The sequence below is a fragment of the Schistocerca cancellata genome, chromosome 8 (genome assembly GCF_023864275.1).
Source record: "Schistocerca cancellata isolate TAMUIC-IGC-003103 chromosome 8, iqSchCanc2.1, whole genome shotgun sequence".
Classification (NCBI taxonomy): Eukaryota; Metazoa; Arthropoda; class Insecta; order Orthoptera; family Acrididae; genus Schistocerca; species Schistocerca cancellata.
Window position 1 is genome coordinate 161,321,444 of NC_064633.1, and position 23,147 is coordinate 161,344,590.

General features: G+C 42.5%; 1 protein-coding gene across 1 annotated transcript in view; it reads left to right on the plus strand.

Moving 5' to 3' along the window:
• LOC126094470 (probable cytochrome P450 6a20) overlaps positions 1 to 23,147 on the plus strand; it is a 145,523-nt gene that overhangs the window by 115,088 nt on the left and 7,288 nt on the right. The window contains exons 7-8 of the mRNA XM_049908859.1: positions 8,513 to 8,734; positions 22,130 to 22,390. Of these exons, the coding sequence (XP_049764816.1) occupies positions 8,513 to 8,734; positions 22,130 to 22,390 (483 nt within the window). The remainder of the gene's footprint in view (positions 1 to 8,512; positions 8,735 to 22,129; positions 22,391 to 23,147) is intronic.

Sequence of the window (23,147 nt, forward strand, 5' to 3'; positions counted from 1 at the left end):
TTTCGTGCAATATAGGGACTTGTCTCTGTGACAAGTCCTCTTTTTGCACGAAACGTAATTTCAGCACTGATTCTGACAGGTAAAAATCACTGAACAAATCCCATTTTAGAACCAACAGATGCGGAATCGTGTGAAAATACCAACTACAGTAATAACTCATATACCCCAAAAGCGATGACAAGTCCCGTTTCTGATCTCAACGCCTGAATTCCTTCCGCATATCGAGGAAAACTGACACCGCTTACCGCTGGTCCGTGGCCAACATGTGCAGACATGCATCAGTGACGTGGAGGTGGATATCTTCTGTCGTAAATCAGTATCATCCGTAAACAGAATGAATTATAAGTGAAAAAACCAAAAACAAAACTGTTGCCGTAGAGGAAAAAGTACGTCCGTAATGAATCCCTGCCCGTGTTACAAGTGATACAGGTGTTTGTCGCATTCGGGAGGACGACGGTTCAATCCCGCGTCCGGCCATCCTGATTTAGGTTTTCCGTGATTTCCCTAAATCGCTCCAGGCAAATGCCGGGATGGTTCCTTTCAAAGGGCACGGCCGACTTCCTTCCCCGTCCTTCCCTAATCCGATGAGACCGATGACCTCGCTGTCTGGTCTCCTTCCCCAAAAACAACAACAACAACAACAACAACAGGTTGTTGACTTACCACATAATGCTGCTCTATCTTTCTGATAATGGTATAGCTGTTGATCAGACATGCGCTTCCATATACGGCGTACGTACATTACGCATGTGATTACTATGATCACCATTTCCCACAAACGCACCTATCTCGCTCAAACACCTAAACATTATTGCAAACTGTTTATGGCCCATTAGTCGAGCAAAGGAAATAGGAGAATAGGGTGGGAGAGTACATGTCAATGTTATAGCGAACCCAACACCCCGTCACTTGTCATTAGCGTCTACATCTACATGACTAATCTGCAATTCACACTTAAGAGCTTGTCATAGGGTTCATCAGATCACATGCAAACTATTACTCTACTGATCCACTTTCGTTGCATAATCAGTACTCTGACGAGTTTTATACTGTCTCCAACGATTTCCTTTCCTGTGTCGGTACCTTCAACTCAAAGCAGCATATGCATCCATCCCCAATGCTTTGTTGGATTTATTCCAGTCCTTGTCTTCTCCTTCAACTGCTTCCCCTGTCACTCTCTCTGTCCTATGAATATTATTCGCTAATTTTTAACATATGCCTAATCATCCTGTTACTGTCCGTAATTAGTGTTTTGCATATACACCTTTATCTGTCTGTTCTGGGGAGAATCTTCAGATTTACTATTAAACCACCTAATTTTCAGTGTCCTTCTGTAAGACCACCCCCAAACACTTCGAACCGCTTCATTTTGGGGTTTCCTTCAATATGCAAAGTCATTTGATTTGTTTCCTATTCGAATTATGAACCCTCGTCTACCACACATTCTATGGAAGCAATCAGACAATAAGAGACAACGGAGCGAAGCGATTGCAATAATAGGAAACAGTGAACCTCAGCGTGTCGTCCCATTGGAAGATAATGAATAGAGTGCTGAATAACATGAATAGAACTGCCTGTGATTTGGAAATCACATAGTCCCAATCTTCATTAGCTCTTACTTGTTCATTATCTTCTGAACAATCGCATTCTGCAGTTTGACCCATTTTTCAGAATCACACTACGTGTTAGTACATTCATAGACACAGACTTTCAAACACTCCCTTGCTTACAGTTATGATGCTTCGATGAACTGTTTGGATGAGGATGTTATCCACTGTGGCTTGTAAAATCATTTTTACGTACAAATGGCCACTTTAGAACTAAAGGTCAATCCCCAAACTCGCACAAGGCATTCATACGTACAGTACATTGGTGCTATGTAAAATGCTCGCTTAAGAATGACATAAAGGTTTAATATGACCAATCACAGTTACATGGTATGGCAATATTAACGATAGAAATTGAGGGCACTGGAAGTATACAGTATGAAACGTCCCCTTAGAACAGTTTATACATGACTGTGCTTAAACTGACACACAATATTTTTAGCGCAACGCAATCTGACTTTAAAAAATCCCTACAAAAAAATGGCCCTGACTAACATTAACCCATACGTTTCACAAATCGCTTTACTCACAAAAATCTTGGTTACTCGAACTACTGCAATACAGCGAGCGACACTACTGCCAGCTGAATAAAAGATTCAAACTACGGAAGGCACTAACTACTGATAGGAATAGTTAGCGAATGAAAGATTTTAATAGAGAACAAACAATGTATTTACCTTAATAGTGTTGAAAAATCATAATATACATAGCAGTTCATGACATCCAGTCTTACAAATTTCAAAACTCCGCCACCTCTCTTCCCACTTCCACCACTGCTGGCGGCTCACCTCCAACTGGGCAACGCTACGCGCTGTTCGCATCCAGCTGCCCAACACTACAATGGCAGACGTCAAAACGTATCATGGGCCTGCAAATGAGCATTGAGAGATAGTTGGCTTCATTGTTTGTAAGCTCTTCCTAGTTACAAAAGTGGTAGCGTTGTCGAAAAGTTACTGCGTACTTTGGCAGAAACACAGTTGCGTCATCTTCCAGGATTACTTGAAGATGTATCCTATGAGCAATGTCAGGGCGTGTGGCACATTCGTGATAGAGCATCAGCAAATTTTATTGCTACTGTGAGACAAAATAAAGAAGAACTGGACCGACAAACTGTAAATGTTCATCAAGAATTTATAAATCACGCAAAGGTGTTCGAAACAATTCGATACCAAATACGAATAAAGTACTGCATTCAGCTGCAAGATCGACACATTGAACACTTCCTTTAATACGTCTGTGTTTGGTACGACTTCGTACAGAGAGGTGCGGCAACTGTCGTTGTAGGAAAGCTGGACAGGAGCAGAAATGGTTAGCAAATACTGTAAGTTAACACAACAAACAGAAGAGTTACTTAACTGACCTAGTAGACAGTGTCGGAAATTCCATGCGGCTTTTCGCGGATGATGCTGTAGTATACAGAGAAGTTGCAGCATTAGAAAATTGCAGCGAAATGCAGGAAGATCTGCAGCGGATAGGCACTTGGTGCAGGAAGTGGCAACTGACCCTTAACATAGACAAATACAATGTATTGCGAATACACAGAAAGAGGGATCCTTTATTGTATGATTATATGATAGCGGAACAAACACTGATAGCAGTTACTTCTGTAAAATATCTGGGAGTACGCGTACGGAACGATTTGAAGTGGAATGATCATATAAAAGTAATTGTTGGTAAGGCAGGTGCCAGGTTGAGATTCATTGGGAGAGTCCATAGAAAATGTAGTTCATTAACAAAGGAGGTGGCTTACAAAACACTCGTTCGACCTATACTTGAGTATTGCTCAGCAGTGTGGGATTCATACCAGGTCGGGTTGACAGAAGAGATAGAGAAGATCCAAAGAAGAGCGGCGCGTTTCGTCACAGGGTTATTTGGTAAGCGTGATAGCGTTACGGAATGTTTAGCAAACTCAAGTGGCAGACTCTGCTAAAGAGGCGCTCTGCATCGCGGTGTAGCTTGCTGTCCACGTTTCGAGAGGGTGCGTTTCTGGATGGGGTATCGAATATATTGCTTCCCCCTACTTATACCTCCCGAGGAGATCACGAATGTCAGATTAGAGAGATTCGTGCGCGCACGGAGGCTTTCCGGCTGTCGTCCTCCCCCCGAACCATACGCGACTGGAACGGGAAAGGGGGGTAATGACAGTGGCAGGTAAAGTGCCCTCAGCCACACACCGTTGGGTGGCTTGCGGAGCATAAATGTAGATGTAGATGTAGAACTTTTATTTCTCCAAGAATACGAAGACTCGTTACAACTAAGGCAGCAAGAAACAGATTCCAGCTACCAGTGCTAGCTAGGATGAAGCTCGCTATACTGAACACAAACGATACGATAAGGCCACATGCGCGAGTGGGGTGAGCAGCTGCCGCCGGCAGTCCTACAGTGCGGTGGCAAATTGCGCTCGTATTCCAGAGCCGCTGGAGGCATGCCTCAGTGGGTGTACACCACTGGGACCGCCAGATCCCGCGCGACTGCCGTCGCCGTCTGACGGAAACTTGCCATTTCGTTGCCAACTGTGGAACGCCTGTAGGGTGGTATTGATATGTGAGCGTACTGTAGTCGGAACATATAACTCTAATATCTAAGCTTCAAAGAAATGTCGAACAAGAAACATCTAAGTTGTCCAACCAATTCACTATCAAAGAGTTGGAAGACGCCATAAAAAGAGTAAACAGGCAAGGCAGCCGGACTGGATGATACGCGTATGGAGCAGATTCGTCACTTTGGAAACATTACCAAGCAATGGATTCTACAGCTATTCAACAACTGCCTGGAACGATGCCAAATCCCTAAAATCTGCAGGAAGACTAAAGTTGTTGCTGTTCTGAAACCTCGAAAGCAGCCAATAGGCGCAAAGAACTTCAGGCCAATATCATTTCTGTGCCATCTTTACAAGGTTTTCGAATGACTGTTATTTAACTGCATAACACTACTGGTCGAACCTCTTCTCATCCTAAAGCAAGATGGATTTAGGGCAGGAAAGAACTGCTGTACCCAGACCTTTAACCTGACACAGCACATAGAAGATGGTTTACAGCTCGTAAATATCACTGGAGTGGCCTTCGTCGATCTCTCTTCAGCCGATGACACTGTACAACGTCAAATCATCCTAAGGAAGATTTACGACCTTACCATGGACTTCAGGCTTACGCAAATCGTTGCCACCTGTAGTAACCAAAACCAACTGCAGGAACGCCTTGGGCTGCGGATCGGAGCCGTCAGGTGGGGAAGCCGCTGGCGGTGGAGCACGCACCACCGGGTAAACAAAAGGAGAGTCGGACGACAGACCAACGACAACCGACTATGACCGACACAACAAGGAAGAGATAAACAATGGAGGTTTGTAGAAACCACAACACCAAACACCAACAGTAAATCCACTCAGAACCAGAGCCAGGCAAATGTCAACAACGAGCAACGACCAGAACGCAGTACAGCTGAAATAGAGACGCAATCCAGAGCGAGTCCCAGACTGACTGGACTAGGTTTTTTTTTCTTTATTGCGATTTCATTCCCCTGCCCCATATGGGCAGGGGAGGGCTGTCAGTGGCACAATCCGCCGCTCTTCAGCCGAGTGACACGACAACTAAAACAAGAATAAAATGATACATACATAAGGAGATAAAAAAGGGGAACATAAAACAGAGTAAGGGGAGAAAATGGAGGTAAAAATACACTGACATGTAGATGTTCATGGGGGATAGTTAAAAAAGTCACCAGAAAGTTAAAAAACACAGTTGGCGATTCATAAAACACAGAGAAGACACTGAATGCGCATGCACAGGTTAAAAGTTGGCCACAGTATTAAAAACACTCAGAAACAACACACTTAAAGCCCACTTGGAACACACACGATGAAGAATAAAACTACCAGGTGGGACCTGCCGAGGGAAAGGTCAGAGAGGATGGAAAAGGAGGGGAGAGCATGGGGCAGCTGGGGAAGCGGCGGGATGAAGAGAGTAGGGGCAACCGTGGGTTGACGAAGAGGCAGGAGACACATGGGGCGGGAGAGGAAAAGGGAAGACAGGGCAGGAGGGAGCGCAGAGACGCTGAAAGGAGGCACAAGAGATGGAGGGGGAGTAGGAGGGGAAAGCCGCTCAGAAGGAGGGAGGGGAAGGAGAGGGAGCCCTGAGGAGGAGGCAGGAAGAGGGGGTTAGAGTTGGTAGGAAGGGTAAATGTCAGGGCGAAGCTCATCATCCGGGAGGGGTAGATGGTGGAAGTTGTGTTGGGAAAGGAGATGGAGGGTGTGGAGATGGAGAGAGGGAGGGACACAACGGTAAAGGCGAGGCAACTGGTTGGGGGTGGAGAGGAAGGGAGACACCAGGCGGTGAGGGGGATCAAGGCGGCGGACAATATATAGTGTGCGGATGTGTTCAAGGAAAAGGAGAAGGTGGAGGAAGGGGATGAGGTCGTAGAGGATGCGCGTGGGGGACGGAAGGCAGATGCGGAAGGCGAGGCGGAGTGCATGGCGTTCGAGGATTTGGAGGGCTTTATAGAACTGGGGAGGGGCGGAAATCCACGCGCCGCTGGCATAGCAAAGGATGGGGTGGATCATGGATTTGTAGGTGTGAAGGATGGTGGAACGATGCAGACCCCACGTCCGGCCGGACAGGAGTTTCAGGAGGCGGAGGCGGTTGTTAGCTTTGTTTTGGATGGTAAGGAGATGGGGAGTCCAGGTGAGGTGGCGGTCGAGTGTGAGGCCAAGGTATTTGAGGGTAGGAGTGAGGGGGATAGGACGGCCATAAATGGTGAGGTAGAAATCATGGAGGCGGAAGGAGCGGGTGGTGCGGCCTATGATGATCGCCTGGGTCTTGGAGTTATTAACACGGAGGAACCACTGGATGCACCAAGCGGTGAATCAGTCAAGGTGGGTTTGTAGGGTACGTTTGGACCGTTGAAGGGTAGGATAAAGGGCTAGGAAGGCGGTGTCATCAGCGAACTGGAGAAGATGAACAGGAGGGGGAGGTTCTGGACTAGGGCAGAGCGGGTCCCTATATACGAAACTGGAGGTTTCCGCGGTCTGCACGTGGCGTAGCGGTGGCGCCCTCGCTGCGCGAGTGCCGCTGCGCGGAAGAGCCGCCGCGGACGCGGAGCCCTCTATGGGCTGGCCACGTCCATTTGTTCTGGCGCGTGTTCGACTTCCGCGGCGGGAGGTACTAGACCACCCTGTTGCAGAATCGACGTTTCTTTGTAGAATTTCAAGGCAGGCAGAGCAGACGGAGAGTACAAAAGAATGGGCTCCCGCAAGGCAGTGTCTTAGGACCAATGCTGTTTAATATCTACACCAACGACAAACCACTTCCTCTCCACCCAGGAGGCTTCCTATATGCAGACGACCTGGAATTGGAAACTCAGGGTAAGAATTTTGAGGCAGCAGAAGAAAATCTCACTGCTGCTCTGAAGATTCTCTGAGAATATTATGAAGAAAACCATCTCAAGCCAAACCCATCAAAAACTAAAACATGTGCTTTTCATCTGAAAAACAGAGAAGCTTCTCGACAGCTGCATGTGAACTGGAATGGAAAGGCGTTGGAACACTTCAGTGCTCCAGATTACCTTATTGTTATCCTGGACCGCTCCCTGACCTTCAAGGCACACTGCACCAACCTTAAAGCCAAGGTTCCATCTCGAAATGGCCTACTGCGCCAGGTGACTGGTTCTGGATGGGGTGTCCACCCCCAGACAGTAAGAACAACTGCCCCGGCACTCTGCTACTCCATTGCCGAATATCCCGCTCCAGTGTGGTACAATTCTGCACATGCAAAAAAAGTGGACCCCGCCCTGAATGAAACCTGCAGGCTGATCACAGGCTGTCTCAAGCCAATGCCAATACAGAAGCTGTATACACTTGCAGGTATAGCCCAACCCGATATCGGACGCAAGATAGCTGCTAGCAACGAGGAGAAAAAGGTCTGCAATTACCTGGTCCACCCCTTGCACGAACATCAGCCGCTACCACCACGACTGAAGTCCAGTAAGAACTTTCTACAGTCTTCTGTTCCAATTGACACACACAAAACTATAGCCAGGGTTCAACTGTGGAAAAGACATCCTGTCCATCCAGAGCGAGACGTAATTAAAGAAACTCTGCCACCTGGTCATGAAGAAGGATGGTGCACAGACTGCGCTGCAGCGATGCAAGAGCGAAGGACAACTTGAAGAAATGGGGCATCGCACAAGGCGGAGACACATTGTATGCGTGTGGAGATGAACAAACTACAAGCCATCTCCTGAATTATCGTCTCTGCCCATACTCTTGTACAGGACTGAAACTAGCCTTGGCTTATAGGAACGCAGTGAGTGTTGCCAAATAGGCCTACTGGAGACAACTAGTGTAAATGTGTCTATTATGTAAAAACTGATTTCTTACTCCTGTGCATATTATGTAAATATTGATTTCTTACTATTGTGTGTATTATGTAAATATCGATTTCTTCTTCTTTTTTCCCTATGTGTTCATTTTATTACGTTTATATGTCTTCGAATTACTCAAGTATACAAATATGTATATTTTTAAATCAGCACAGTCTGTGTCCTGGTACTTCTGACACTCTATTATGCGAAAGTAGGACTTTCTTCAAAATTCAGTAATAACAACTTATCTTTACCAAACTGTGCAGTAGATTTTTCTAAGCCTTGCCAATTTCCTGACTAGGGCTGTGTTTGCAAACAATGAAGATAGGTAACCACAAATTCGCGATTACTTCGCAGACTTTTCGGTTACAGACCCGTGGTTACAAAGTAGATTTTGCCTCTAGTATATTGTGCCGTTGTCTTTTTGCGTCGTCAATTCTGATATGCTCTATACAACCAAAGAAGTTTACTAATCACAGCAGAAAGTTACTTCATGCTTGTACGTTGGGAAACTAATGTGTCACGTAGCGCACGATGTCATGCCATTGCAGTCTTCACGGATCTGGACATAGCGGCACAAGTAATGACTTTCATGACGGACGGCGTGCACACCAGCTCCACGGCCATGTCGTTCGTGCTGTACGAGTTGGCGCTCCACCCACTCGTGCAGCAGCGGCTGCGGCAGGAGCTGCAGGAAGCTCTCAGCAAGCACGGAGGGCAGCTCGGCTACGAAGTCGTCCAAGAGGCCACTTACCTGGACATGGTCATCTCAGGTCAGTGTCTCCCTTACCTTGGTTCTACACTTGTCACTTTTGTCTTCAGAAAGTATACATAGGGGGCATATCCAGAGTGTTCCGAATTTAGTATGTAAAAATTATGTAAATTTCAGAGCCCAGATGGTAGAGCACTTGCCCGCGAAAGGGAAAGGTCCCGAGTTCGAGTCTCGGTCCGGCACACAGTTTTAATCTGCCAGGAAGTGTCATATCAGCGCACACTCCATTCTGGTAATGAATAGTTTGTTTTTTATTGACGTGAACGGTTTAATCTTGTATAAAATTTTCTGTGCGGTCAATTCTTTATCAAGAAACTTGACCATTTTCTGGGGCTTGAGCGACTCACAAGGAACCCCTTGAGTGTAAGGTCGCATGTTCTGTCTTTAGTAGGGCTCATTTAAAAGTGTCTTGTTAACAACTATGACAGGAAAAATGTTAGCTGCCAATGACTCAGCATTTTGATAGGAGGGCGACAGAAAATGAGAGTCCGGGAAGTGCAGAGACCAACCTTATATGAGATGTATGTATGACATTTCACAAAACGGACATCGTCTACATTCAAGATGTGTTCAAAACAAACCATTAGCTTCCACCATGAACACCCAATAAAAAATTGCGGGGCACAGTGATTACAAAGGTTCGCACCACCAAGATCGATAGCGCACTCCATGGGAGGTACAAACTACAGGAAGTACCGCTAGGTATACACTCTTAAAGAATGCGCATGGAATCATTTTGGTGTAACGCAGTGATAAGAACTGCGTTAAGGCATTGATGTTAGTTGATTTGATACAAATCTCTTGGTACCTCTAATTTCCAGGGTTTCTTTCATATAAATTTTCTCTTCAAATCTCGACCGGTCGGAGTTGGAAAAACATTCCATACTGAACGATGGGATAAGTTTGTTTATCTCATCGACAAATTTTCGGGCCTATGCCTCAGTTTCTGCGCATCAAGTTGCCCATTTGTTTGAAATTTCTTTATCTTATGTCTTACAATTCTGTAGCACTGTCTGAAGTTATGCAAACATCTACTTTCTTTCTTTCTCGGGCCTTTGTCCCGCTCCAACGCGGGGTCGGCTTTGTTATTTGTTGTGTTAAATGCAGAGGGTGACCGGATGCCCATCCTGCCGGCACTCTGAACCCCCCCTGGGACGGAAGTAGTGTACCCCAGCTGTCTGCGTCTAGTGTAAGTCATGAAATAGTGCGAACGTTTTGAAATGTCTGTGAGTCGTGTAACGGAGGCGGAACTTGGGGACTAGCTCGGTATTCACCTAGAGGGATGTGGAAAATCGCCTAAAAACCACATCCAGGCTGGCCGGCATACCGACCCTCGTCGTTAATCCGCCGGGCGGATTCGATCCGGGGCCGGCGCGCTACCCGAGTCCAGGAAGCAGGGCATTAACGCTCTTGGCTACCCTGGCGGGTCTTATGAAACCATCCACTATGTCCCTTAAACTCACTTTAGTTTATGTCGCGCGCATTTTGCTGCACTTAACGTAGTAAGTCACTATCATGCACATCTTGTAAATTCTATCGAGCATCCTCGAAACGCGCAAAAACCAGTTCTTGTAACAAGTCCGCCTCGTCCTGTCCTGAATATCCATAGCTTTTCTTATGCATTACACGGTCATACTGCTGCGAACTTATTCGAAATCTGTTCGTAATTGTTTTTTTACTATGCTGCGGATGCTCTTCCACGTATGTAATTACGTTTAGTATCCGATCCTTTGACAACAATTGCCCTTTACCACGTTTCACTGGAGACGGGATTTGAGGCTTCCTGCGTGACATCGTTGATGAACTGGGCTCGATACCTTTGTCAGTATCACTTTCACCTAATAAGCACGTATCGTCATCATTGTACTCCTCATGTACACTCTCCGCACAGTCGAGCGTGTACGAAACCATACATGTCACTGGATGATCTTGCAGGAACGTCAATATTTCATCTGCCACTTCTTTCTCACTCTGCGAAATTCCTTTCTGACGAAGCGTCAACTTTGGCAACTGTTCATATAGATGTAATGCAATGTTTGCTTTGTTTATTGTTGTCACTGCTCTGCTTTGTATCAACACCACTACTAGCACTGTTGTGACTTACTCGTCGACTAAGCAGTTCAACTAAGCTCCTTAGCCTCATGCTGCGCTCACCGTTAGCTGCCTCCAGTGCCGCTCCCTGTTGTCATCAGCAGCCAATATTGTGGTTGCGTAGTAGACAATACGTGGGGCGTCGAATGCCATAAAAATCATCGGCCTTTTCGACCTCGCACTCGTGTGATTGCTTGTCAGTGTCACGTAAGTTTCCATATAGAGTGATAACTTTTTTCCTCTTTTTAAAATGGAATTAGATAAAGTTAGTGCACTGATTATAGATGTTGACTCTGAAATTATTGGTATATCAGAGCACCACTTAAGTAATTTGACAGTTCAGACACTTCCTTTACCAGGATACAGATTAGCTGGCTGTTCCTCAAGGAGTTCCTTGCGGGGTGGGGGAGTGGCTATGTACGTAAAAAACAGTATTCCATTTGAGTCCATAAACGTATCACGTCACTGCACTGAACAGATATTTGAATGTTTTGCAGGGGCAGTTGAATTTAGTGAAACTAAACTTCTATTGTTGTTGCTTATAAGTCCCCTAACTCAGACTTTAGAGCATTTCTGCTCAAGCTAGAGAGGGTTCTTGATGCACTTTGTAGGAAGTAACAGAAACTAATGATATGTGATGACTTCAATATAAATTTTGTATATGATGGTGCAAGAAGAAGGATGTTGGTAGATCGCCTAAATTCATATGATCTGAAGCAGACTGTGTTTTTTCCAACTAGGCTGCGGGGGAACAGTAGCACAGCCATAGACACTACTTCTATTCATTCTTCATTACTAGATGGGCATTCTGCTTCCGACCATGATGCACAAATTTTAACACTAAAAGGATTTTGTACTCAAACCAATGCCATATTTAATTACAAAATACAGTGAACGAAAGGCTATTCACAATTTGTACAGAAACCAGATGGCAGTTATAAGAGTCGAGAGGCATGAAAGGGAAGCAGTGGTTCGGAAGGGCGTGAGACAGGGTTGTAGCCAATCCCTGATGTTATTCCATGTGTATATTGAACAAGCAGTAAAGGAAACAAAAGAAAAATTTGGAGTAGGAATTAAAAGCCTTGGAGAAGAAATAAAAACTTTGAGGTTCGCCAATGACATTGTGATTCTGTCAGAGACAGCGAAGGGCCTAGAAGAGCAGCTGAATGGAATGGACAGTGTCTTGAAAGGAGGATATAAGATGAACATCAACAAAAGCAAAACAAGGATAATGGAATGTAGTCGATATAAATCAGGCGATGCTGCGGGAATTAGAGTAGGAAATGAGACGCTTAAAGTAGTAAATGAGTTTTGCTATTTGGGGAGCAAAATAACTGATGATGGTCGAAGTAGAGAGGATATAAAATGTACATTGGCAACGGCAAGGAATGCGTTTCTGAAGAAAAGAAATTTGTTAACATCGAGTATAGATTTAAGTGTCAGGAAGTCCTTTCTGAAAGTATCTATATGGAGTGTAGCCATGTATGGAAGTGAAACATGGACGATAAATAGTTTAGACAAGAAGAGAATAGAAACTTTCGAAATGTGGTGCTACAGAAGAATGCTGAAGACTAGATGGGTAGATCACATAACTAATGAGGAGGTATTGAATAGAATGGAGAGAAGAGAAATTTGTGGCACAACTTGACTAGAAGAAGGGATCGGTTGGAAGGGCATATTCTGGGCATCAAGAGATCACCACTTCAGTATTGGAGGGCAGCGTGGAGGGTAAAAATCGTAGAGGGAGACCAAGAGATGAATACACTAAGCAGATTCAGAAGGATGTAGGTTGCAGTAGGTGCTGGGAGATGAAGAAGCTTGCACAGGATAGAGTAGCATGGAGAGCTGCATCAAACCAGTTTCTGGACTGAAGACCACAACAACAACAACATTCAATTACAAACTAAGTAGGAAAGTTAATCCAACAGCAATAGAGTGTTTTTTAAACCTTGTCGAGGAACAAGAGTGGCAGGACGTAATAGTGCTGATAACATAGATGATAAATACAACGCTTTCCTTAACACATTTCTCACTCTTTAAGAGTTGTTTTCCATTAGAAAAACGGTGTACTAGCAGTAATAGGCAGACCAGGTGGCTGACTAGTGGGATATCTTGTAGAACAAAGCGGGAATTATATCAAAATGTTAGAAGAAGTCACAGTCAAGCTACAGTACCCCATTACAAACAGTATTGTAAGGTGCTTAAAAATGTCATTAGGAAGGCAAAGAGTATGTGGTATGCAAATAGAATAGCTAATTCACAGGATAAAATTAAAACCATATGGTCAGTTGTAAAGGAAGTGTCTGGTCAGCAGTAAAAATATTTCTGTTAACGATAAATCGGATATATGTACAGTATTTAACAATCCTTTTCTGAGCGTTCCAGATGAATTAAATAAAAAATTTAGTTTCTACAGGGAATCATATAACTTTCTTGGAAAATGCCTCTCCGAGATTGACGTCTGAAATACTCCTCTGTGATGCGGACTAGAGGGAGATTGAGTCAATAATTAAATCATTGAAGACTAAGGACTCTCATGGCTATGATGGAGTGTCTAGCAGAATATTAAAGTAATGTGCTGCACATGTTAGCCCTGTATTTAGCCACATTTGTAATTTTTGCTTTAGGAAAGGTCAGTTTCCTGAGCGATTGAAGTACTCAGTAGTAAAGTCGCTTTATAAAAAGGGAGAAAGGACCAATGTAGATAATTTTAGACCTATTTCTATGATATCAGTGTTTGCAAAAGTTATTGAAAAGGCTGTGTATGTAAGGATAATTGATCATTTTATATCACACGATTTTCTATCAAATGTATAATTCGGCTTTAGAAGTCGTTTAATAACTGAAAATGCTATATTCTCTTTTCTCTGTGAGGTACTGGATGGGCTAAACAAAAGGTTTAGAGCGCTTGGCATATTTTCTGATTTAACTAAGGCATTTGATTGCGTTGACCACAAAATATTGTTCCAGAATTTGGATCATTACGGAATACGCGGAGTAGCTCATGGGTAACTCTAAAATATTTCTGTCTGCTGAAGAGACTAGCTTGGTAGTAAAGGATGTTGTGTGAAACATTGGCTCGGTTTCAAGTAGTACAGTACATGACCTAAGTTCGTGGCTTGTAGAAAATGAACTAACGCTATATCACAGTAAGACTCAGTTTTTACAGTTTCTAACACACAATAAAAAAACTGACTTTTTAATTTCACAGTACGGGCATATGATTAGTGAAACTGAACAGTTCCAATTCCTAGGTGTTCAGATAGTAAGCTGTCGTGGAAAGCCCACGTTCAAGGTCTTGTTCAAAGACTTAATGCTGCCATTTTTACTATTTGAACGGTATCAGAAGTGAGTGATCGTTCGACACCAAAATTAGTCTGCTTATTTTCATTCGCTTATGTCGTATGATACTATATTTTGGGGTAACTCTTCCCATTCTAAAAGGATATTTTTGGCTCAGAAACGGGTGCTTCGGGAAATAAGTGGTGTGGATTCACGAACCTCTCGTCGACCCCTGTTCACAAGTCTGGGTATTTTGACATTGGCATCTCAATATACATATTCCTTACTCTCGCTTCTTGTTACCAATATTAACGTATTCTCAAGAATAAGCAGCTTTCACTCGGTTAATTCTCGGCAGAAATCAAACCTGCATTTGGATTGGACTTCCTTAACTCTTGTGCAAAAAGGTGTGCAGTATACTGCTGCTTCCATTTTCAATAAGCTACCACTCGAATTAAAAAATCTTAGCAGTAATCCACACGCTTTCAAATCGAAACTGAAGAGTTTCCTTACGGATCACTCCTTCTGTTCTGTCGAGGAGTTCCTTGAAAACTTAAGCTGAAATTAAGCTGATTCTTATTGTATTGTTGATTGCGTTTACTTAAACTTATGGGTTGACTTGGGTTCATGAACATTTATTTTTATCCGTTATTACTTTTGCGTTGTAATTTCATGTACTGGCACGTTCCATGACCTTGGAGATTTGCTCCTCAATTTGGTCCTACGGAACTTGACGTGTAAATAAAATAAAATAAAATAGAACGTCAACTGGAAACAGCTGACGATGGTCTGAACCAGTAATTTCCATTTGGTATTTTATGTAATAGTAATTTGAATGATCTCAATGACAAGATTTATAGACATTTTGTCAAAAATGATTGCATATGGCGAAATTTCTGTGGAGATGTAAACTATCCACATGATCTTTGAATCGATAACAAAATAAATCCGAGTAAGCTGTTTGTGACTCGAATATATTCTACACGTCCATCTAGTTCTGTCATGTATTTTTCTGCAGTCTTACTAGGTGGATAGTGAAATTTAAAGGCGTTTTTTCATGTTCAGTTTCTATCAAAGGGTTCTACGTTTTGACACATAAGTGATCCACTATCTTGACCCAATAGCTTCCCACGTGAACAAAATAATTTTTCTATTTTTGATATAAGTTTAATTTTTTGCTTTCTTAATTGAATACACTATGACATTCTTTGTGAATAAATCCACTACGTGAAATATAAAGTTGTATCCTCGTTTAGAACTTTAAAGTGGACCATGGACGTCAGTGATAACTAGGTTAGTCGTTTTTTTCGGGAATTATATTTTGCATAATAAGGCTGGCATCTCCTATTACATATCTTTTCCCTTCGACATTTGTTTCGTTACCTCTTTGTCATATTGTAAACCTATAAATTTTACTTAAATTTATACAAACACTGTTACACACCATAACGACCATAACTTTTATGAGTCTAAGCTACGATTTTATCAAGAATTTTATCTGTATTTCAGTCTCCCCCATTGGCAATTGTGAGTGCATCAGCAACTACACTTTTCAAAAATTTTTACAGATTAATTTCATAATCAAGTTGTTGAAGAAAGGCGATCTACATCTACATCTACATCCATACTCCGCAAGCCACCTGACGGTGTGTGGCGGAGGGTACCTTGAGTACCTCTTTCAGTTCTCCCTTCTATTCCAGACTCGTCTTGTTCGTGGAAAGAAGGATTGTCGGTATGCCTCTGTGTGGGCTCTAATCTCTCTGATTTTATCCTCATGGTCTCTTCGCGAGATATACGTAGGAGGGAGCAATATACTGCTTGACTCTTCGGTGAAGGTATGTTCTCGAAACTTTAACAAAAGCCCGTACCGAGCTACTGAGCGTCTCTCCTGCAGAGTCTTCCACTGGAGTTTATCTATCATCTCCGTAACGCTTTCGCGATTACTAAATGATCCTTAACGAAGCGCGCTGCTCTCCGTTGGATCTTCTCTATATCTTCTATCAACCCTATCTGGTACGGATCCCACACTGCTGAGCAGTATTCAAGCAGTGGGCGAACAAGCGTACTGTAACCTACTTCCTTTGTTTTCGGATTGCATTTCCTTAGGATTCTTCCAATGAATCTCAATCTGGCATCTGCTTTACCGACGATCAACATTATATGATCATTCCATTTTAAATCACTCCTAATGCGTACTCCCAGATAATTTATGGTATTAACTTCTTCCAGTTGCTGACCTGCTATTTTGTAGCTAAGTGATAAAGGATCTATCTTTCTGTGTATTCACAGCACATTACACTTGTCTACATTGAGATTCAATTGCCATTCCCTGCACCATGCGTCAATTCACATGATTAAGCGTCGGTTATCCAATCTACGTCCTTGAAAATAACTTAATGCGTTTTGATCATAATAAACTATAGTTTTATGTCGTATTAAATAGCTTTTAAACATAATGAAGGTCCAGTGTACAGAAAGGAACACTCTAAAACCGAATATACCCTGCCATGCTTTAACAGCTACTAGCAAAAGGAATAGACTGATGTCTACTTTCATCATTTATGACTTTTCCTTAAATTTAAGAAGCTCCCAAACCATAATCGCTAGAGACTCAAGATTCGAAAGGTGACAATGTTACGTACAGTCTAAATAACGTCCGTTACACAATGCTTGCTTTACGGATTCAAAAGTCGCTTAACATTTTGGATGCTAAATCCATGTAACATATTTCTACGAGGGTCGGTCAAAAAGTAATGCCTCCCATTTTTTTTCTACTTAAAGAAATTAAGTTAAGTGAAAAATTTGAATTTGGCGCCATTCCTCAAACCTTCTTCTGCAATCCACTGCAGTAGTAACTTTCTGTGTCAACAGGTGGCAGCACAGCAGAAGTTTGTAAGATGGCCGACATCGATGTTCGTTTGAGACAGCGTTGTGTGATTGAATTCTTGAATGCAGAAGGTGAAACGCCCATACGCATTCATGAAAGACTGAAGAAGGTGTATGGTGTTGTGACAGTGGATGTCAGCACTGTTAGACAATGGGTTCGTCGTTGTAAGGAAGCTGAAGGGCAAACACCGTTGACTGACGAAAAGCGGAGCGGCAGGCCGGTGAGTGCAGTGACTCCACACAACATTCAGCAAGTTGATGACATCATTCGTGGTGACCGTCGGGTGACTGCAGATGAAGTGTGTCGCATTATTTCTCTTAGTAAAGGCAGTGTGATCACGATTATTAAACAATTGTGGTACTCAAAAGTTTGTGCACGGTGGGTTCCAAGAATGTTAACCGATCAGAATAAAGAGGCAAGGAAAACAATAGCCTCCCAACACTTGCAGCGCTTCCGTTTGGAGGGAGATGAGTTTCTGAAAAAAATTGTGACCGGGGACGAAACATGGGTGCATTTTTTTGAACCCGAATCAAAGAGGCAGTCAATGGAGTGGCGTCACACAAGCTCGCCGAGGAAGAAAAAATTCAAAACTGTGCGATTGGCAGGGAAAGTTATGGCAACAGTTTTCTGGGATACAGAGGGTGTGATTCTGGTTGATTTTTTGGAGCAGGGATGCACAATAAATTCTGTTCAATACGTCACAACCCTCAACAAACTTAAAGCACGTCTTCAGCGAGTTCGCCCAACAAAATCAATGGCAGATGTTCTTCTTTTGCATGACAATGCAAGACCACACACCAGTCGTCACACCTCTGACGAGATTGTCAAAATTGGATGGGAAGTTTTGCCTCATCCCCCATACAGCCCTGACCTGGCACCATCAGACTTCCATCTGTTCGGGCCACTAAAAGAAGCTCATCGTGGGATTCATTTTGAAGATGAGGAGGCCGTCAAAACATCCGTGCGTCAATGGCTTAGGAAGCAGAGCTGTGATTTTTACCGTGCTGGGATACATGCCCTTGTTCAAAGATGGACCAAAACTGTAGAGATGGGCGGAGATTACATTGAAAAATGACAAAATGATCCTCAATGTTGTGGTTTTCAACCTATGTAATTGCATTTAAATTTCCTGACAATTAAACGTAGAAAAAAAAATAGGAGGCATTACTTTTTGACTGACCCTCGTATAAAAGATTATATAAATTAGTTCATTCATACACTATCCACTTATATGTTTTCTATAAAATCAGTTAATGGAAGGTATTGTAATTGTTTTCTTTTCCAACGTTCTGAAAATTTATTAACTGCTTCTATTTTTATCCATATCAGTCTTGGTAAAGTAAAGTTCTACAAATTTTAACTCACTCAAGGCCAATTTACATTTGTCTAGTTTTAAAATCACTCTTCCATTCCTTAACTTATCACAAATCTTTCTCCTGAAAGAATTGTGCTCCTCTCAATACTCATTAGATACTGTATGTAAACTCAATAAATAGGTAAATTTGATTTCAATTCCTGCCCAAATACACAGTCTAAGGCATTGACAAATTCTGATACTGACACACAAGCAAAGGGAAACACACTGTATTGACAACATTTAACATAATACAAAAAATACGTATTACCTTGATTCAGGAATCAGGTAGTTGATGAAAAGCAATTGTTATAGGGTTGATATCAATGTAATTCACGTAAACTCATGTAATAACTCATCTATATTCATCATTAAACGTATGTGTGTATTCATTCATACATCTTTATATATGACTAATTTGATACTGACACCACATTTTGCAACAATTACTGAAGAAGTATTATCTCACTTCTGCTTCTTTCAATGATCCCAGTTCTTTCCCTTTTTCGAAAGTCTTATCCAACAGCAGGCTTCCTGCAGTTGGAACATTACACTGCCGAAGGACTGAGTTCAATGGCACCAAAATACAATGTATGCATACTGAGAGGTTATAGTGTTAGTGATTCATTTGTCACAGTCATCGGCAATCAGATGAGGTTCTGGAGGCCTGTCTGTCCGCCCTCTGTTTTTACTCTGCAAGCAGTAACTGTGCTGAATTTAGTGGTAACAGTGCTTGCAACACTCATTTTAGCGTACAATCATGCCCCGCCGGAGAGTATGTACTGCCATTGGGAAAGTTCAGCAGTTTGAACGGAGTCGCATTACAGACCCGAGAGAAGTTGGACGGACGTGTCGACAAGTTGGTGCACAATTGGGTACAATGTATAGGTGGTGTGTCACTGCTTTCTGCAGTGATCTGTGGAACATTCCCACACCCATAGACCAGGTTCCGGACATCCGTGTAGTACAGACGCATGTCAAGATCGATGCATTCTGAGAGCACCAGTGTCAGACCGAATATCATCCAGTGAAGAAATCTGGGCACATATTATATCTGATGTGTCATTAAGGACCATTGGAAACCGCCTGCTTGCAGCAGGACGAAGATCATATGTACCGCTGACCAGACTAACGCTGACACTATGACACTGTCAAGCACCGCCACTCTGAAGTTGTGAAATGGAATGTCACTCTTTTCTCTTCAGCGATGAGAGAGGATCTCTTTGTATGCTAGTGATGGCCGTACACATGTAGAAAAAGCCTATTTGGGAGTGCATTTGCCCACGTTACAAAACCGAACCCCATGGTCACATACGGCGTTTCTACAAGGCAAAGTAACCAGTGTCCATTACATTGCACACGCTATTATCCTCGTGCTGCTGCCATTTCTTCGATAGAAAGATGATGCAATTTTTCATACGGAAAATGCACGTCCACATACGGATACTCCGACGCAGTATGCCCAGCACTGTGTACCTCCCTATTAACAAGATCACCAGCTCTCTCGTCAATTGAACACATATGTGATGTGGAGAAGAGGAAACTCATTCGTCCTCCAGAGCCTACAAGAACGACTGCCGAACTGCAACAAAATGTTCAAGGTGCTTGCGAAAATCCCTCGCAGGATGCCATTCGGCACCTGTACGATCATTTGCAGGCCAGAATACACGCTTGCACCCCTGAGGGGTGCGCTGTGTATTGATGCGACTGTTTGAGTACTGTTTACTGTAACATGTATGTTTCATTTGGTCTGAATTTGCTTACGTGTACTACTACAATGATGAACTACCTGTCACATCACTTGTCAATAAAATGGCAACTTTTGAGGCTATTGCACCTTTTTCTGGCAGTGTTTAATATAAAATTAACACACTGAAAAAATTTTGAGTATCCTCAAACACCATGAAATGCATCTAAATAATGCCACAACAAGGTTGTTAAACTATTTACCTAGGCATCACTTAGCATCACCCCTATTTCTTACCCCTTATTTTTTATGAACTTCATAAGATCTTTTTCTTCACTAATCATTTCTTCACCGTCCTCTTCAATTCTATCTCTATCCTCTTAAAAGATTAATCTGCTATTTACCCATAAACTTTAACGTTGTTATTCTTTCAAAAATTTTGTGTATGTGGCATGAATCTGTCGATCTGCATCATAGAAAATTTGTTGTTTCCAGTCTTAAAGTGCATTCGCTTTATGTAACCGATCTATTCCCAATATGGACGGTTCAGTTAAATTAAGAATTACAAGACAAATGTGACTATACATTACACCTTCGATTCGAAACGTTAATAATACTTGCCTTTTAAATTGCTGAGTTTTCCAGTGGCTCAATTTGTTTTTTCTGCTATTACAGGCATTCAGTTATAGTTTTCATTGTGTTTTGTTTCATAACTTCTAAGATCCGAGAATTCTGGCTCCCTGTGTCTACCAAACATCTCTCTTACCAGCTTTTAATCTTCACGTTCAGAAAGGGCTTCCCATATCTCGATAAGTTCCTATACCAGTATCTTCGTTTAACAGGTAAGTTTAAGTTCGATCAGAATTGATATACGAGTGGAGTGATTGTAATACAGTAGATTTAATCCTCACATCGTGACAACATTTTTACCCTTTTATTTTATTTTTTGACCTTCTGACGAATCACTTGCTTTTCAAATTACACTGGTTTTCAAATAAGTATGGAGGCTTGCTTTACAATGTGCCTTGTCAATATTAACACCTAAGTAAAAAAATCGTCCAGATATTTTTTATTAGACTACTAATTTTTGCAATAATAAGTTTCTTCTCTTTTTCTGTACTCAATTTTTCAATTCTGCTTTCAGTTTATTACAAACAGAAACCAAGATTCAACAATGCTTTGTTTCTTATTACATATTTGTCGTCCATATGTACATGTTTTATAGAAAAGCTATAAAAATCACATTTGATGCGTATTATTTGTGAACTGCACGATGAGAAACCACGAATATATGTTATGTTCATCTAAAACAAAATATTAAACTTATTGTATCTGGCAAATATTTACCCTTCGAGATATATTTCCACAGAAATTAATGTCACTGCATTAGTGTTTTGGAATTTACAAATATGTTTTAAACAACCACATCGTAACGTGGGATGAGGAAGTGATAAACAGCAAATGAAAAAAAAAGCTTCGTCGTCTACCAAGTTTTGGTTTCCTTGAGACAGATCTAGACTTTTTTTAGAAAATGCACAACGCTGTGCTGTCTGTAATAATGTTATTTTATTTTTCTACCGGTTTCGCTTATGAACCATCATCAACGGCAGCAAAATCATCACAGATGCAGTTGATGATGATTAAGTACCGAAACCAGGACAAAATAATACAACATTATTGCAGACAGTACAATATTATGCATTTTCTAAAATTTGTACATGCTGTTGACCATCACCTAAGCAACATGTACAAATCTAGATGCCACAGCGGAGTTCAGTACACTACACATTGTGTTACAGTTTTCTATGTAGCAGTGTTCAGACACTGTTTAGAAGTGTGTACCGCGCACCTCAGGTCTACGAAAATGATCCGTTGCAACTAATCCCATGTTTCTACACATTGACCTCGCAGCTGGTTGTCTATGTTGGCAATGTTGCTCAGTATTAGCCAAAATTTTACTAAGCTCCCTAGACATAGTTTCTTCCCGCTGTCTGTCTGACACAGCCATTGTGTCCTGTCTCAAAAATCGCCTGTAAAGTCAAGTCGCGGTGTTTGATTGTGGCGTCACATTCAAACATACACCTGCCATGTGCAGAGACCCTGCGGCTGGTCCCGCCTGGATTCGACCTGAAGAAGACGTGCACGGCGGCCTACCCCTTGACGACCCCTGCCGGCCGCTCTGTGACGTTGCAGCCAGGCACCACTGTGGTCGTCTCCATCTTGGGCCTGCACCGCGACCCTCGCTACTTCCCAGAGCCCGACGTCTTCGATCCTGAACGTTTTTCTTCAGACAAGAAGGACCGACAATCCACGATAGCGTTCACACCTTTCGGAATGGGGCCACGCTCCTGTTTGGGTGAGTTTCTAGACTAAGTGCTGTGTTTTTAAAAGGTAAGTTCAGTGAGTCGTCATTTGTCTTGATATATGCTACTTATGGTATGGTTATAGTGATATTATTATATTCACCCAGTACTCTTCACGTTAGACATAAATATGGGACATGGAGAGAACCCACAACCACCGAAAGTAGGTAGCTTGCTAGTATGCAGCAACTGTACAGTCTCGTCACAGAGCCAGATAGAGTTAGGCAATAGCAATGACAAAAATGTTGGCAATATGGAGTGGTAACCATTTACAGTACTAACTCTTGTCTGAGATAGTTTAAAGTTCATTTGCATGGATCTGTCTTCAACTCTTGTCTGAGTCCAATGAACGACTACTACAATGACTTATAGAATGTCCACTTGGCTCTTCTTTGGGGTGACTGTAGACACGTTTCTGATGCTGTCTTGAAGTGCTGTTGATACTGCGCGGATGCTGACTGCTGAGTGGAGCAGAGCGTCTGTTTATATCATAGTTTGGCCGATTGATGATCACTTGGGAATTATTTGTGTCTATAGTCCTTGCCATGTGGCGCCCTCTGTGGACGCTAACTTCAACACAGTGCTGCCTGAGCTGTTGGCAGTTAGGCGCTCTTTTGTGTACAGCTGTGTTCCTGTCTTCTGGAGGACATAGCAGATACAATGAATTTTTGTGATCTCTCGTTCTTAGGCAACTGTTTCTCATTAGACGTTACAAATTCCAATAATTGCTACAGGTTTTTTACTCAAATG